This window comes from Myxine glutinosa, chromosome 8, assembly GCF_964187855.1.
Source record: "Myxine glutinosa chromosome 8, kmMyxGlut1.1, whole genome shotgun sequence".
NCBI lineage: Eukaryota > Metazoa > Chordata > Myxini > Myxiniformes > Myxinidae > Myxine > Myxine glutinosa.
The window spans coordinates 73,697,163-73,712,580 of record NC_136268.1 but is presented as its reverse complement, the minus strand read 5'-3'; the positions used below and the strand labels follow the sequence as shown (position 1 = coordinate 73,712,580).

Below are 15,418 nucleotides of genomic sequence, written 5' to 3'. Positions count from 1 at the left end.
AGGAAGATTAAGGCCCATGGCACTGCAGCCAACCTCCCTGGACGTGGCCGCAAGGGAAACTTTAATCGAAAATTGCAGCGAAGAATTGTTCGAATGGTGGAGAAAGCACCTCTATCATGCCAAACGGATTCAAGCTGACCTTCAGACACAAGGTACGACAGTTTAAACTCACACCATCCGTCGCCAACTCAATGATAGGGGGTTCTATGGTAGGAGACCCAGGAGGACCCCACTGCTGAGAGAGAGACATAAGAAAGCCCAAATGGAGTTTGCCAGAACACACCTGAACAAGCCAAAAGCCTTCTGGGAGAATGTCCTGTGGACCGATGAGACAAATTAGAGCTTTTGGTAAAGCACATAATCTCTATGTTTACAGAAAACAAAATGAAGCCTTCAAAGTAAAGAACATCTTCCCTACAGTCAAACATGGAGGAGGTTCAGTAATGTTTTGGGGTTGCTGTGCTGCTTCTGGCACTGGGTGCTTTGAATGTGTGTATGGCATCATGAAATCAGGAGAATACCAAGGCATTTTGGAGCGCAATGTTCAACCCAGTGTCAGAAAGCTGTATCTCCGCTGAAGGTCATGGGTCTTCCAGCAGGACAATGATCCCAAACACACTTCAAAAAGCACCCAGGAATGGTTCAAGACAAAATGCTGGACTGTTCTGAAGTGGCCAGCAATGAGTCCAGATCTAAATCCCATTGAACACCTGTGGGGTGATCTGAAAACAGCAGTTGGGAGAAGGCACCTTTCAAATCTGGGAGAGCTGGAGCAGTTTGCACAATAAGAGTGAGCCAAACTCCTAGTAGAGAGGTGCTGGTAGCTCAGTCATGGCGATGGGAAGCGCTTGACTGCAGTTATTTTGTCCAAAGGCTGTGCTACCAAATATTAAGTCGAGCATGTCAATAATTTTGTCAATGCCATTTCTTTTTTGATTTAAAAGGATATATTCAGTTTTGAATCAAAAACAAAGGTTCTGTTACATTTACAGTGAAAGAAAGAATTGTGGAGACCAAATACTTTTGTCAATTTCAACTTATTTTAAAAGAAAATTGTGAGTTATTTGAAAAAAGTGCAAGGGTGCCAATATGTTTGGCCATGACTGTATATATCCAGGTGTAGCTGCTGCGCCTGGATATATACAGCCACTGCTGGCACACCGAAGCTGATCGTATCGAGCGTTGAAGGCCCAAAACAGGATGATGCTGAGGACCTCGACTGAGGACCCGGTCAGTGAAGAACATTTGTGACCAGGTGTGTTTTAAAATTATATATCATACATATATATATATATATATATATTGTTACGAATTTGGTCGAGCATCCAAACATCCCAAACAGTTATTTGATCTTCATTTCAACAATATTGATAGATAAAGGTGATATAATATAACAAATATCATGAAACATTTACATTTTGTAGTCCATTGTATAATTTAAATAAACATAAATGCAAATTTCACTTGTGGAAAAAGTAAGTACACCCTTGGCTCTAATAGGTGGTATTGCCCCCTTTGGCAGAAACAACCTCAAGTAGGCGTTTCTTATAACTGTCGACCAGTCTCTGACATCGACTGGGAGAAATTTTTGACCACTCCTCCATGCAGAATTCCTACAGCTGGGTGATGTTTGAGGGGTTTCTTGCATGCACAGCTCGTTTCAAATCCCCCCCACAACATCTCGATGGGATTTAGATCCGTGCTTTGACTTGGCCATTCCAGAAACCTCCATTTCTTTCTTTTCAGCCATTCCTTTGTGGATTTACTGGTATGTTTAGGGTCATTGTCATGTTGCAAGGTCTATCTTCGGTTGAGCTTCAACTTTCCGACATATGGCCTCACATTATCCTCAAGCACCCTCTGGTACAATGAAGAATTCATAGTGGATTCTATGATGGTGAGGTGCCCAGGCTCTGATGCAGCAAATCTGCCCCAAACCATAATATTTCCACCACCATGCTTTACAGTTGTTCCAGAAGTGCTGGTCTTTGCCTAGGTGTTCATTGGCAAACTTTATTCTTGCCCTGATGTTCTTTCTAGACAGCAAAGGTTTCCTCCTGGCACACCTCACATGTAGATCAAATTTGTGCAGCCTCTTTCTAATGGTAGACTCGTGCACTTTGACATCAACAGTGGCAAGAGCTACCTGTAGGTCCCGTGATGACATTCTGGGGTTCTTGGAGACTTCTTTCAGCATCTTGCGGTCTGCTCTCGGGCTGAACTTTCTGGAGGTGGCCTGGCCTGAACAAGTTGGCAGTTGTTTGGAATCTTCTCCACTTGTAGATGAACTTCCGGACAGTCGAATGATTTATTTCAAATTGTCTGGAGATCTTTTTAAATCCCTTCCCAGACTCGGAGGCATCGATAACCTTCTTCCTGAAGGCCTGAGAAAGCTCTTTTGATCTAGGCATAGTGACGCCGCATGCTTCAACAACAAAGAGCAAACCAAACTAAACGTCTGAGGTTTAAATAAGACATGTTCCTCCAAGATCCTCTCTAATGATGTTCTAATGATTTGCACCTGAGCTGGTGCACCTGATTCTAATTTTAGGTATTTGAAGTAGTGATAAATGTAGGGGTGTACTTACTTTTTCCACATGCAAAATTTGCATTTATGTTTATTTAAATTATAGAATGGACTACAAAATGTAAATCTTTCATGATATTTGTTATATTATATCACCTTTATCTATCAATATTGTTGAAATGAAGATCAAATAGCTGTATGTTGAAATATGTTGAAAAAGTCAAAACTTTACATGGGGTGTACTTACTTTTTCACGTGACTATATATACATATATATAATATATTGTTGCGGTTTTGAGTTTGTACAGTGAATCTAATAAAGGTTAAAATTTGCCCCTCATAGGTAGTCAGCAAGCAACATGTAGCCTCGCGATAGTATAGTTATGTCTTAGTATTTGTAAGCTTAGTTCCTTTCCATTTGTTAGTTCTGCGTTGAGTAGAGCCAAGAGAATAGGCCCTACTGTCACCGACTATCCAGCGTCTGTAGCCTCATGCACTTTTGCGCTAACGTTGGTTCATTTTGGGCGAGTTAACACGAGGCAGGCTATGAGGACTGGGGCGGAGCCGAGGGCGGAGCGGCAGAAGCGCTGACGGTAAGCACGAGCCGCCAATCAGAGCTCAGAGGTGGTGGCGGTGGCGTGGCGTCACAGGGCATGGTGAGAAGGTTCGAGCGGGATCCAGAAGGTTCGGGGGGCGTAGCTATAAAAACCCGCTGTGCAAAGCCCTCGAAAGGACTGGCGCGAAAAGGATTGGCGAAAGGACTTGCCCTCAAAAGGACTCATGCGGAAAGGATTAATGAAAGGAGTCGCGCGAAAAGGACTCTTGCAGATGGACTTGCACTCGCGGCAGTTGATGAACTGAAGGACTCGCGGCAGTTGATGAACTGAAGGACTCGTGGCAGTTGATGAACTGAAGGACTCGCGGCAGGTGATGAACTGAAGGACTCGCGGCAGGTGATGAACTGAAGGACTCGCGGCAGTTGATGAACTGAAGAACTCGCGCGCACTAACCAGCTCAGAGGATCGAGGAAGAGGATTTGGCAGCGTCAGAGAACTCTGAAATACACGGGGCCGCAGCCAGACGCGCATGAACCGATATACAGCGCATTAAGTCGCGTGAGTGAGAACGGCTGTGTAATCGACAGCCACGCTGAGAGTCCTGCCCTTTACCGTTCCACCTTGTTATCTGCCTTGTTCGGGAGATGCGCTATGAGCTCCTGCCATCGCCTGCTACCATCTTCGCGGGACATGCTGGGGCTGTGGAGAGGCGGACGGGGACCGTCTCTGGACGACCACGTCGACACGTTGGGGAACATCTAACCATCTGCAATTCCCTGTGTGAGTGAGATGGGCCCTTTGTCTGGGACCCCTAAGACTGTCTAAGGCTGCTCTGTGTCTCTGCGTCCCCGATCATTGTAAATACTGTGGGAATAATTAAACATGTGTTATTCCTTTCTTCCATTCGATCATTTATGTGGTTTATTCATTGGCTAAGCCTGGTACGAATACGATCGGTCAAATCGGGTTCCACTAATTAAGACTGCACGGACCACGTGGTACTCAATCCGCTCGGCATACTCAAACCACACGTGGCTCGTGTGAGGCTTGTTTCCTCGCTTCTAGGGCAGCGCGGGGAATTAGGTACGAGCGAGAAGTGGTCCCGAGACCCTACTCCGCGTTTGTCCGGAAGGGACGTATCAAGCCTCGGTTCTGCCAAGCCCAGAAAGAACAAGGGGATTAATCCCCCCTTTGTAAGGGGAAGCAGGGTGGCGTAGAACCGTAACAAACAATATATATATATATAAAGCTTTTTCTAACCACTGACTGACTGATACTAATATTCGGTACCTTCCGGTTATCATAGAGAGCTGAAATTAAATTGGCGTGCCGACGGACATTGAAGCCGGTACACCGGGAGAAATTCCAGTGCCATCGGAAAATGTCCGTAAATGAAAATTTACGTTAAAAAAACGTCAACACATACGTAAAAAAAAAACCTCAATCAATATCTAGCATTTCAAAATTGTAATTTTTATAACTGTAAACTGTGAAATAAAAATCCCAACAGAAAATTTACGTAAAACCAGTAAACGCGTTCATAAAAAAACAAAAAGAAATAAATTGATATATCGCAGCAGGTCAGTGATGCTTGCCTATAATCATAAAGCTTATATCTATTATGTACCTACGTACGAAGGACGGTTTGTAATTGCTTACACAATGTGTAAACATATCCCACTAGTATTTACGAAAACCCATGTCGAAATGTCCCTATATAATAGTCTTTGCCTTTGAGCCATTAGCTCTGCGTTCAATTCCCACCATGACTATAACTATCAGATTGGTGTTTCACAGGAATGGATTTGCATTGAAAAGTGCACCATCACTCAGATGGGAGTTAAGCTGGGAGTGTGATGTGATGGTTTTAGCTGGTGAGTGTTAAATATCCCATCGAGTCTTTTGATGAAGATCACTCCAGTTATCGGCGATAACCTGGCCTAATTCCAAATTTCCACCCTATTTCTACCCAGGGCACCTCCTGAGTTGTAGCTCTGGTACCCCGTCACCCACTGTAGTCCAATAATGGTCCATAGCAGAGCCTGGCACATGCTTGGTATAGCTTAAGATGCAACAACAACAAATATCATTTCCCCTTCGGGGGTTGTTGCATTTGGAGAGGTCTCATGACTGCAGTTGCATCCAATTGTTCGCTCATTAGCTGCCCTGCCCTGTCACAAACCTGGGGGCTGGGAGTTACTTATAAAAACAAACTCTTCTCGCCCACTGACTAATGACTATGTACCATTAGCTTACCAAACAGAGAATTGACATTTACAAAGGACATTGTTTCAATCGCAAAAAGAAACAAGAAAGAGCAATCAGAGATTGCAGACCCTCGCCAGGATGTGTTTTCAGTGATTTTTAAGGCTTTTGTGTTTAAACAAATATGGCGGCCGAACCACGTGACCGATGACATCATTTTTTTTCCCCTCCACTAATTTATGCCGACATAACGCTCAAGAAATTTCATCTTGATCGGATGACGTTTTGTACTTGTCGAATTATGACATCATAATGGAGGCAGCTATGACATCATCATTAACATATTTTATTCCCCATGGAGAGTTCTTTACAATGAGCCACGTCCCTATTTTATTCTATTCAGCGCTTTCGGAGATATAGAGGTGCAAATTTTTTGGGTTTTTCCAAGATGGCGGCCGAACCACGTGACACATGGCGTCATAATTATCATTAAAAAATTCTACAGGTGGAGTTGCACCTATAGTGAAAATTTCCTGTCAATCGGACCAACGGTTGCAGAGAAAATCATATTTATTCCCTGCGGACAAACAAACAGACAAACAGACAGATGAAAAAAAATCACTCACAGAGCGACACTTGGCAAAAGAGAACAAAGCAGAATGGCACTCAGTAGAGCATCCTTTTGACCTCACAAATATAATTGGTGGTTGAATTCAATATGTTGATCTTGTTTTTTTTGTTTTTTGTTTGTTTTTTGTATACTGAATCGAGGCTCGTGAAAGAGCTAACATTTATTTCACAAACAAATCAACCAGACAAACAAAATATATAAGAGAGGGAGCGGAAGACGATGGGGAGAGAAGGGGAAGCACACAAACATAACATTTGAGAGCAGGGAGATGTGTGGGAGGGAGAGGGCTTGGGGGGAGGAGGCGTGGGAAGGGAGGGGGGGGGGGGGGAGAAGTATAAAACACAAGGACACCAAGGACTTCCCGGACAGTAGTTGGTATTTCAAAAAAGTGGATTTGGGGTGAAATTAGCGGGGGTAGAAAAGATCAAGGTTTTGGATGGGGGAAGATAAGAGATGGTGGTGAACAGCTGTTTTAAAGGAGTGAAGGTGAGCAGAGAGTCTTGATTTTGGCAGTTTAACCATAAGAAGGTTGCAGGCAGATCTTGTGCGACCTGTAGGAATATTTGGGGGACAGAGCCCAGAGAGAGCTGGGGGGCAAGGCCAAAGAGGAGTCGGTAGAAGACGGAAAGACCACCAACCTGCCTGCAGTGAGTGAGTGAAAGGCCCTTGGAGTTAGCTTCATCGTGAGAGATTCCAATGATTCTGAACGCTTTGGTTTCAACAGCGTGAAGCCGAGCTAGGTGTGAGGCAGGAGCACCAGCCCAGAGGGGAGAGCAGTATTGGATTGAGCTGCGGATGAAAGCCTTGTATGTGGTGAGGAGCTCAGGTGTGCCAAGGAAGGACTTCGCACGACGGAGGATGCCCAGGTGGCCGATCTGGCTTTGGAGGCCAGATTTGAAATGTGGTTTTCACAGATGGCCGATCTTTTGGCCGATGTTGACCTCAAAAATAGTTGGTGGTTGGTTTCAGTAAGCTTATATGCATATCCTATTCAGATTTCAAGTCAATCAGATGAAAATTGAGGATTTTAGAAATTAGAAATTGTTGTTGACCTTTGGCCTATGTTGACCCTCTGGCCGATGCTGATCTCAAAAATAGTTGGTGGTTGAATTCAGTTACCTGATGTGTAAATCCCATTCAAATTTCAGGCTTCAAGTCAATCGGATGAAAATTGAGGATTTGGTGGTTGGAAATTGAAATGTGAAATTGTTGTTGAACTCAGAAATAGTTGGTGGTTGGTTTCATTAAGCTTATATGCATATGCTGGTGAGGATGATGTGGTTGAGCTTGAAAGTGGTTGGATGTCAATGAAAGCTAGTCTGTTGGGAGACGTTGGTGAGGTATGTGGATGGACAAAAGGACCACTGAGGCACTCGGAAACATGGTGGTGGGATGATGAAGTTGGAAAGAGGATTGACGAGAAGAGGAAGAAGTTCAAGGAGTGGCAGAAGGCGAAGAGTACGGGAGCAGAAACAGCAGAGCATGAAAGTTATAAGGCAGCCAGGAAGGCTGCAAAGAAAGAGGTAGCAAAGGCGCAGGAGGCATGTAGGAAAATGTTCGGAGAACGCTTGGATTCGGAAGAGGGTCAGAAAGCAGTATTCAGGATTGCAAATCACATAGCGAAAGAGAGGTGTGATGTGATGGGGGTGAGTTGCTTGAAGGATGAAGTGGGACAAATCGTTGTCCACCCAGATGGAATTAAAGGAAGATGGAAAAGATATATGGAAATGCTGTTGAATACCGAGAATGAATGGGATGGCAACATGGAGAGTAACCCAGTTTTAGGACCGGCAGAGAAGATAACTGAGAAGGAAGTTGAGGAAGCGATAAAAGCAATGAAGAGTGGAAAAGCGGGAGGGCCGACGGGAGTTGTGGGAGATATGTTGAAGTTGGGGTGTGAAGAGAATGACAGAGATCTGTAATCTGGTGGTGAAAGAAGGCCGCATTCCAGTGTATTGGGAACTGAGTACCCTCGTCCCTCTATACAAGGGGAAAGGTGACCCTCTGGAGTGTGACTCGTACCGAGCGATAAAGTTATTGGAGCATGCAATGAAGGTATTGGAAAGGGTGTTGGAGAGGAGGATAAGGAAGAAAGTGAAGATCGACGAAATGCAGTTTGGATTTATGCCAGGAAGAGGAACGACAGATGCACTTTTCATTGTGAGACAGTTGCAGGAGAAGTACATGGAGAAGAGGAAGAGGTTGTTTTTTGGGTTTGTTGATCTGGAGAAAGCATTCGATAGGGTTCCACGCAAAGTATTGACATGGGCATTGAGGAAGTTAGGAGTGGAGGAATGGTTGATCAGAGTAGTGATGGCAATGTACAAAAGAGCGCGCACAGCTGTAAGGACGAAGGACGGGAACAGTGGTGAGTTTGAGGTGAAGGTGGGAGTGCATCAGGGGTCGGTACTAAGTCCACTACTATTTGTAGCTGTGATGGAGGTGCTGGCTCAGAACGTAAAGGAGGGTTTACCGTGGGAGTTGTTGTATGCAGATGATCTGGTGTTGATTGCGGAAAGTATGGATGGACTGAAGGAAAAGATGAACAAGTGGAAGGAATGTATGGAGACAAAAGGTCTGAAGGTGAATATCGGAAAGACGAAGGTGATGGCAAGTGGTAAAGCATGTGGTGAGGTGGAAAGAACTGGGAAGTGGCTGTGTGCTGTGTGCAGGAAGGGTGTCGGAGTGAACTCCATTCAATGTACAATGTGCGCTGAGTGGGTTCATCAAAAATGTCGTGGTCTGAGAGGGTCATTTACCAGTGTGGCAGCTACATTCAAATGTAAGGTGTGCACAGAGGGAGCTGCAGATGGAGGAAATGTTGAGTTGTATCTTGGAGATGGCGTGAAGCTGGAAGGTGTGAAAACATTTTGCTACCTCGGAGACATGCTGAATGGAGAAGGTGGATCAGACTCAGCAACGGTTGCTCGAGTGAGATGTGCATGGAAGAAGTTTCGGGAACTGAGTGGCATGCTGATGAGGAGGAGAGTGTCGCTGAAGCTGAAGGGAAAGGTGTATGCTGCATGTGTGAGAAGTGTTATGATTTATGGGAGCGAGACATGGGTAATGAACGTAGAGCAGCAACGAAGGCTGGAAAGGGTGGAAATGCGAATGGTTCGATGGATGTGCGGAGTATCGTTGAGAGAGAGGAAGACAAATGATGAATTGCGAAAGATGATGGGAATATTGCCTGTGATTGATGCTGTGAAGAGGAACAGGCTGAGATGGTTTGGTCATGTGTTGAGGAAGGATGAAAGTGACTGGTTGAGAAGAGTGATGGAAATTGATGTAGAAGGAAGTAGAGGATGGGGAAGACCGAGAAAGACTTGGCTAAAGATGGTGGAAGAAGAAATGCGGGCAAGGGGGTTAACAAGGAGAGATGCAGAAAATAGGGCAAAATGGAGGAGATTGTCATGGGGGCCGCAAGGCTAACCCCCGCTCTAGCAGGGAAAATGACCTTAAAATGCATGTTGTTGTATATGCATATCCTATTCAGATTTCAAGTCAATCAGATGAAAATTGAGGATTTTAGAAATTTGAAATTGTTGTTGACCTTTGGCCTATGTTGACCCTTTGGCCTATGCTGATCTCAAAAATAGTTGGTGGTTGAATTCAGTTACCTGATGTGTAAATCCCATTCAAATTTCAGGCTCCAAGTCAATCGGATGAAAATTGAGGATTTTAGAAATGTGAAATTGTTGTTGACCTTTGGCCGATGTTGCCCTTTTGGCCTATGCTGATCTCAAAAATAGTTGGTGGTTGAATTCAGTTAGCCGATAGATAAATCCTTTTCAAATCTCAAGTCAATTGGATGAAAATAGAGGCTTTTAGAGATTTGAAAAAAGTGGTTGACCTTTGGCCTATTTTGACCTTTTGGCCTATGCTGATCTTAAAAATAGTTGTTGGTTGAATTCAGTTGACCGATAGGTAAATCCCATTCAAATTTCAAGTGAATCGGATGAAAATTGAGGATTTTAGGAATTTGAAATTGTTGTTGACCTTTGGCCTATGTTGCTCTTTTGGCCTATGGTGATCTCAAAAATATATGAATTCAGTTTGCTGATATGTAAATCCCATGCAAATTTCAAGTGAATCGGATGAAAATTGAGGATTTTAGAAATTTGAAATTGTTGTTGACCTTTGGCCTATATTGACCCTTTGGCCTATGGTGATCCCAAAAATAGTTGGTGGTTGAATTCAGTTAGCCGATATGTTAATCCTTTTCAAATTTCAAGTCAATCGGATGAAAATTGATCATTTTAGAAATGTGAAATTGTTGTTGATCTTTGGCCTATGTTGACCTTTTGGCCAACGCTGATCTCAAAAATAGTAGGTGGTTGAATTCAGTAAGCCGATATGTAAATCCTATTCAAATTTCAAGTCAATCGGATGAAAATTGAGGATTTTAGAAATGTGAAATTGTTGTTGACCTTTCGCTTATGTTGACCTTTTGGCCTATGCTGATCTCAGAAATAGTTGGTGGTTGAATTCAGTTAGCCGATATGTAAATCCTTTTCAAATTTCAAGTCAATCGGATGAAAATTGAGCATTTTAGAATTTTCAAAAAAAGTGGTTTACCTTTGGCCTATGTTTATCTTTTGGCCCATGCTGATCGCAAAAATAGTTGGTGGTTGAATTCAGTTCGCCGATATGTAAATCCTATTCAAATTTCAAGTCAATCGGATGAAAATTGAGGATTTTAGAAATGTGAAATTGTTGTTGACCTTTCGCTTATGTTGACCTTTTGGCCTATGCTGATCTCAGAAATAGTTGGTGGTTGAATTCAGTTAGCCGATATGTAAATCCTATTCAAATTTCAAGTCAATTGGATTAAAATTGAGGATTTTAGAAATTTGAAAAAAGTGGTTGACCTTTGGCCTATGTTGACTTTTTGACCTTTTGACCTCAAACAAATATAGGATTTTGTCTGACCACGAACTGTACCATTTGGTGAAGTTTCGTGAATATCGGTTTCAAATTGTGACCTGTAGGCAAGTATAAGTGAGCGGACAGACAAACACACACACACACACACACACACACACACACACACACACACACACACACACACACACACACACACACACACACACACACACACACACACACACACACACACACACACACACACACACACACACACACACACACACACACCGGAGTGATCAACATACTTGCAAAAGAATTTTTTTTTTTTTGCCAAGGAACAAACAAACGGACTCAAATGGAATATCCTCCCTCTCCTCTGGCGAGGGTCATTATACAACACATCAGTAAATACATATAAAACACACACCAATCAAAGTATGAACACAACCATGTTTTCATAATTTAGATTTGACATGAACATGCTGCTGACCTCGAACCATGTAGGATATGACCTTCTGACGGAGGCTTTCGACCGATTTATCTGTGGAATCAAGGTACTGCAGGACGTAAACATTGGGAGCGAATTTGACCATGTTCTGTTCTCCGCAGCCGTATGGCATCTGTACAAGATGGTGCAGGCCCTCAATAGATGGTCCCATAATATCTCCTTGAAAAGAAAACACAAAACACATTTTGATAACAATGAGAAAACGTATGGCAGTACATCTCACTGATCATACACAGTGCCTGTAGAAAGTCTACACCCCCTTTCAAATTTTTCACGTTTTGATGCCTTTTAGCCTGGAATAAAAATGTATTAAAACAGACTTTTCTGTGCCTACCTCGAGGATATCCTGCCACCTTGTAAATACCCCCTAAATAAGCTTGCAACCTGAGGTCATGCAATTTCTATGTATTGCATTTCGGATATTCTCATTTTTCGTTACCCGTATGGGCCTGGACATGGTAAAAACAGGGTCTTTAAGGTCAAAACGTCTTCAAAGTTTTCTATGTCCCATCTTGCCTTTGTAAACTCAGGTAAAGAAAGACCTGTTTACCTGTTCCTGCAAATATAAAGTAACATCTGCACCATATGGGCAACTCTTGAGGAGCTAGAGTTGTGTCGATTAATAATTGCGCCTTGGCAGCACGATGTTTGCACCTTCTTGAAGTATTCTGTAACTGATTAATCACTGAAACAGCCCCTAGTTTTACCTTTCAATTCCGTGCCATTTCATGCAGTTGATGCACCACTCATGCTCCATGGCCTTTATTATATGTGTGTACCGGATAGATCTGTCCAAAACATTACAGCCTTGTTTGTCTTATTTTATTGCCTCAAACCAGGGGATGCCACCTGTCAAAAGGTGTTGGGCAAGTCACCCTGCTTAAAACCTCCAGCAATTTACTCCATGCCCTCACCCTGACACACAAGAATCCATTTGGCTCCACTTGTCTGTAATATCCACAAGACATGCACAACACATTCACTTAACTTCATCTCAAATATCAATTTATCATATATATGTATAAATTGTATTTGAATTAATCTTCAATGCATTTCTACTTATTCACACATACATACGCATGCATATACTTACGCTAACATTCGGGGTCTGCCTAGCAGGCACGTAAGACATCGGCCATGATAAAGCTCGCAGTGTTGAGTGTGGAAAAGTTCTGAGGAGATTGCAGCTGGCTCAATAGCACAGTGGGCTGTTGACGCATTATCAACGGAGGTCCGTGGTTCGAGCCCCACATTGAGTCAGAATTTTTTCACAGTTAGCCCCTCGCAGGAATTTGATTCCTGTTTATAAAATTATATATATATATATATACATGTGTGTGTGTTTACTTGTTGCTGGACAGAATGAGTTAAAACAAGGAGCTGATACTCTCGGTCCCCAGCCTGCCTTGTGGGTGGTACGAGGAATAGATCTGAACAATTAAAAGCTAAATCTTGAACGTTTTTTGAAATTGCGCACATGTACAAACCAAGTTGCCAAGATAGTTGCCACGGCAACATAATTCAGGCAACTACAGCTGCTATCTAACCAGGATGAGATAATGCCACTATGAACAGCTGTCTGCAATATGAAAGTTGAATGTTTAACGGTTTTTGGAATATCGCACCCATAAAAGTACATGGATGGATAATTGGTCGAGCAGATGGAGGTTTATTTATTTATTTATTTATTTATTGTATACCAAGTTGAGGCTCGTGTAAGAGCTAACACATATAACATATAATAAAGGGCATGGGAGACAAGAGGGGTGAGAGAGAGGGAAGCACAACCATAGTAGAGAACATGCACATCAAGAGATCTGTGGAAAGGAGAGGGCTGGGGCGAGGTACACGGGATAAACAAGATGGACACTGCAGGGGATTTCAGGAAAGAAAACAGAATTTGAAGGAGGTGGATTTGGGGTGGATTTGGGGTGGTTAAATTTTGGGGTGAAATATTCAAGCATAGCAACCAACACCCATAACACGAGTACTCCATTTATATATCCCTTCTTTATGTATTACACTATATTTTCTGGACAATGGCCTACTGTTTTGTTTTTCCGTGTTTTTTTTTTGTTCTTAGCAGGATAACCACATTGAGTTACCTCAAAGGGACAATGTACCTCATGATGCAGTGCCCCTGCTGGTTTTGTGCAACTTCACTTAGTCTGAGTATAAAGCGGACATACCCACGGCTGAAACATGAGCCACTGCACTTCCTTGCACCATATTGCTTGGATAGGTGAACTTGAGGATCTCCGATGTAATGTTGGTATCTCCAGAACGTCGGTCAATCAACACAACTTTGGAGAAGGTTCTTCTCTTTCCTTCGGCCTGGTGGGGATAAAAAATTTGAGTCAAAGTCCAAATTAATTGATAACTTGCTCACCAAATTGTACAGATAACCATAGTATTTCAAATAACACTGCATTACCAAAAGTATTGGGACGGTGTACACGAAATTTAAATGTACATTCATAACCTGTGTGCGTGTATTTTTCCTACACTGCAAATCAGAATCTTCATTATGTTCATCTTATTGTGACATTGTGACATTGAGTTATCCAATTGTGACATTGTGACATTAAGTTATCCAATTGTGACATTATGACATTAAGTTATCCAATTGTGACATTGTGACATTAAGTTATCCAATTGTGACATTGTGACATTAAGTTATCCAATTGTGACATTGTGACATTAAGTTATCCAATTGTGACATTGTGACATTAAGTTATCCAATTGTGACATTGTGACATGAAGTTATCCAATTGTGACATTGTGACATGAAGTTGACCAATTGTGACATTGTGACATGAAGTTATCCAATTGTGACATTGTGACATGAAGTTATCCAATTGTGGCATTGTGACATTAAGTTATCCAATTGTGACATCGTGACATTAAGTTATCCAATTGTGACATCGTGACATTAAGTTATCCAATTGTTGACATTGTGACATTAAGTTATCCAATTGTGACATTGTGACATTAAGTTATCCAATTGTTGACATTGTGACATTAAAAAATCCAATTGTGGCATTGTGACATGAAGTTATCCAATTGTTGACATTGTGACATTAAGTTATCCAATTGTGACATTGTGACATTAAGTTATCCAATTGTGACATTGTGACATTAAGTTATCCAATTGTGACATCGTGACATTAAGTTATCCAATTGTTGACATTGTGACATTAAGTTATCCAATTGTGACATTGTGACATTAAGTTATCCAATTGTTGACATTGTGACATTAAAAAATCCAATTGTGGCATTGTGACATGAAGTTATCCAATTGTTGACATTGTGACATTAAGTTATCCAATTGTGACATTGTGACATTAAGTTATCCAATTGTGACATTGTGACATTAAGTTATCCAATTGTGACATCGTGACATTAAGTTATCCAATTGTGACATCGTGACATTAAGTTATCCAATTGTGACATTGTGACATTAAGTTATCCAATTGTGGCATTGTGACATTAAGTTATCCAATTGTGACATCGTGACATTAAGTTATCCAATTGTGACATCGTGACATTAAGTTATCCAATTGTGACATTGTGTCATGAAGTTATCCAATTGTGACATTGTGGACAAAACGACATTAATTGGTTTGAAGCAAGTTGTAGCAACTGTGACCCCACTGCCTCCAACATTGCCCTTTTACCCTCTGTCACTTGGCTATTCCATCAGGCTCCATGTTGTGTAAAAATAAATGGAAAAGCAATTAAAATCAGGTATGAACGCCACGATACCTTGACCAACACGTGATCAGTAACGGCGTCGGAAGCATGTGCGGACTGAGCCTTGACTGTCATCGGTACTTGGCCTAATGTCCTTGGGGTCAAGGCAAAGGCCAGACTTGCACCCTCTTTACTGCGCACTGTGATGATGCTTTGCCTTGCAGAGTACAACTCAAAGGATTGACTCTCTTTCAACGTTACAGCGACCTGTGTGGAAGGGGTTTAGGGGAGATGATGTTATCCTATCGTCTCGATACAGTGAATCATTTGATATCGCAACCATTGCAGGAAGATGTACAGGTGAGGCGAAAGGTTCAAAACAGGATTGCAGGCATTGATGGTAAACTGCAGGGGGATCAACCATTTGC

General features: G+C 42.3%; 1 protein-coding gene across 1 annotated transcript in view; it reads right to left on the bottom strand.

The window, feature by feature from the left end:
• LOC137414951 (CD109 antigen-like) overlaps positions 1-15,418 on the bottom strand; it is a 58,432-nt gene that overhangs the window by 11,107 nt on the left and 31,907 nt on the right. The window contains exons 7-9 of the mRNA XM_078783964.1: positions 15,063-15,257; positions 13,487-13,631; positions 11,280-11,456 (exon numbers count right to left, since the gene is read on the bottom strand). Coding sequence (XP_078640090.1) covers positions 11,280-11,456; positions 13,487-13,631; positions 15,063-15,257 — 517 coding nt within the window. The remainder of the gene's footprint in view (positions 1-11,279; positions 11,457-13,486; positions 13,632-15,062; positions 15,258-15,418) is intronic.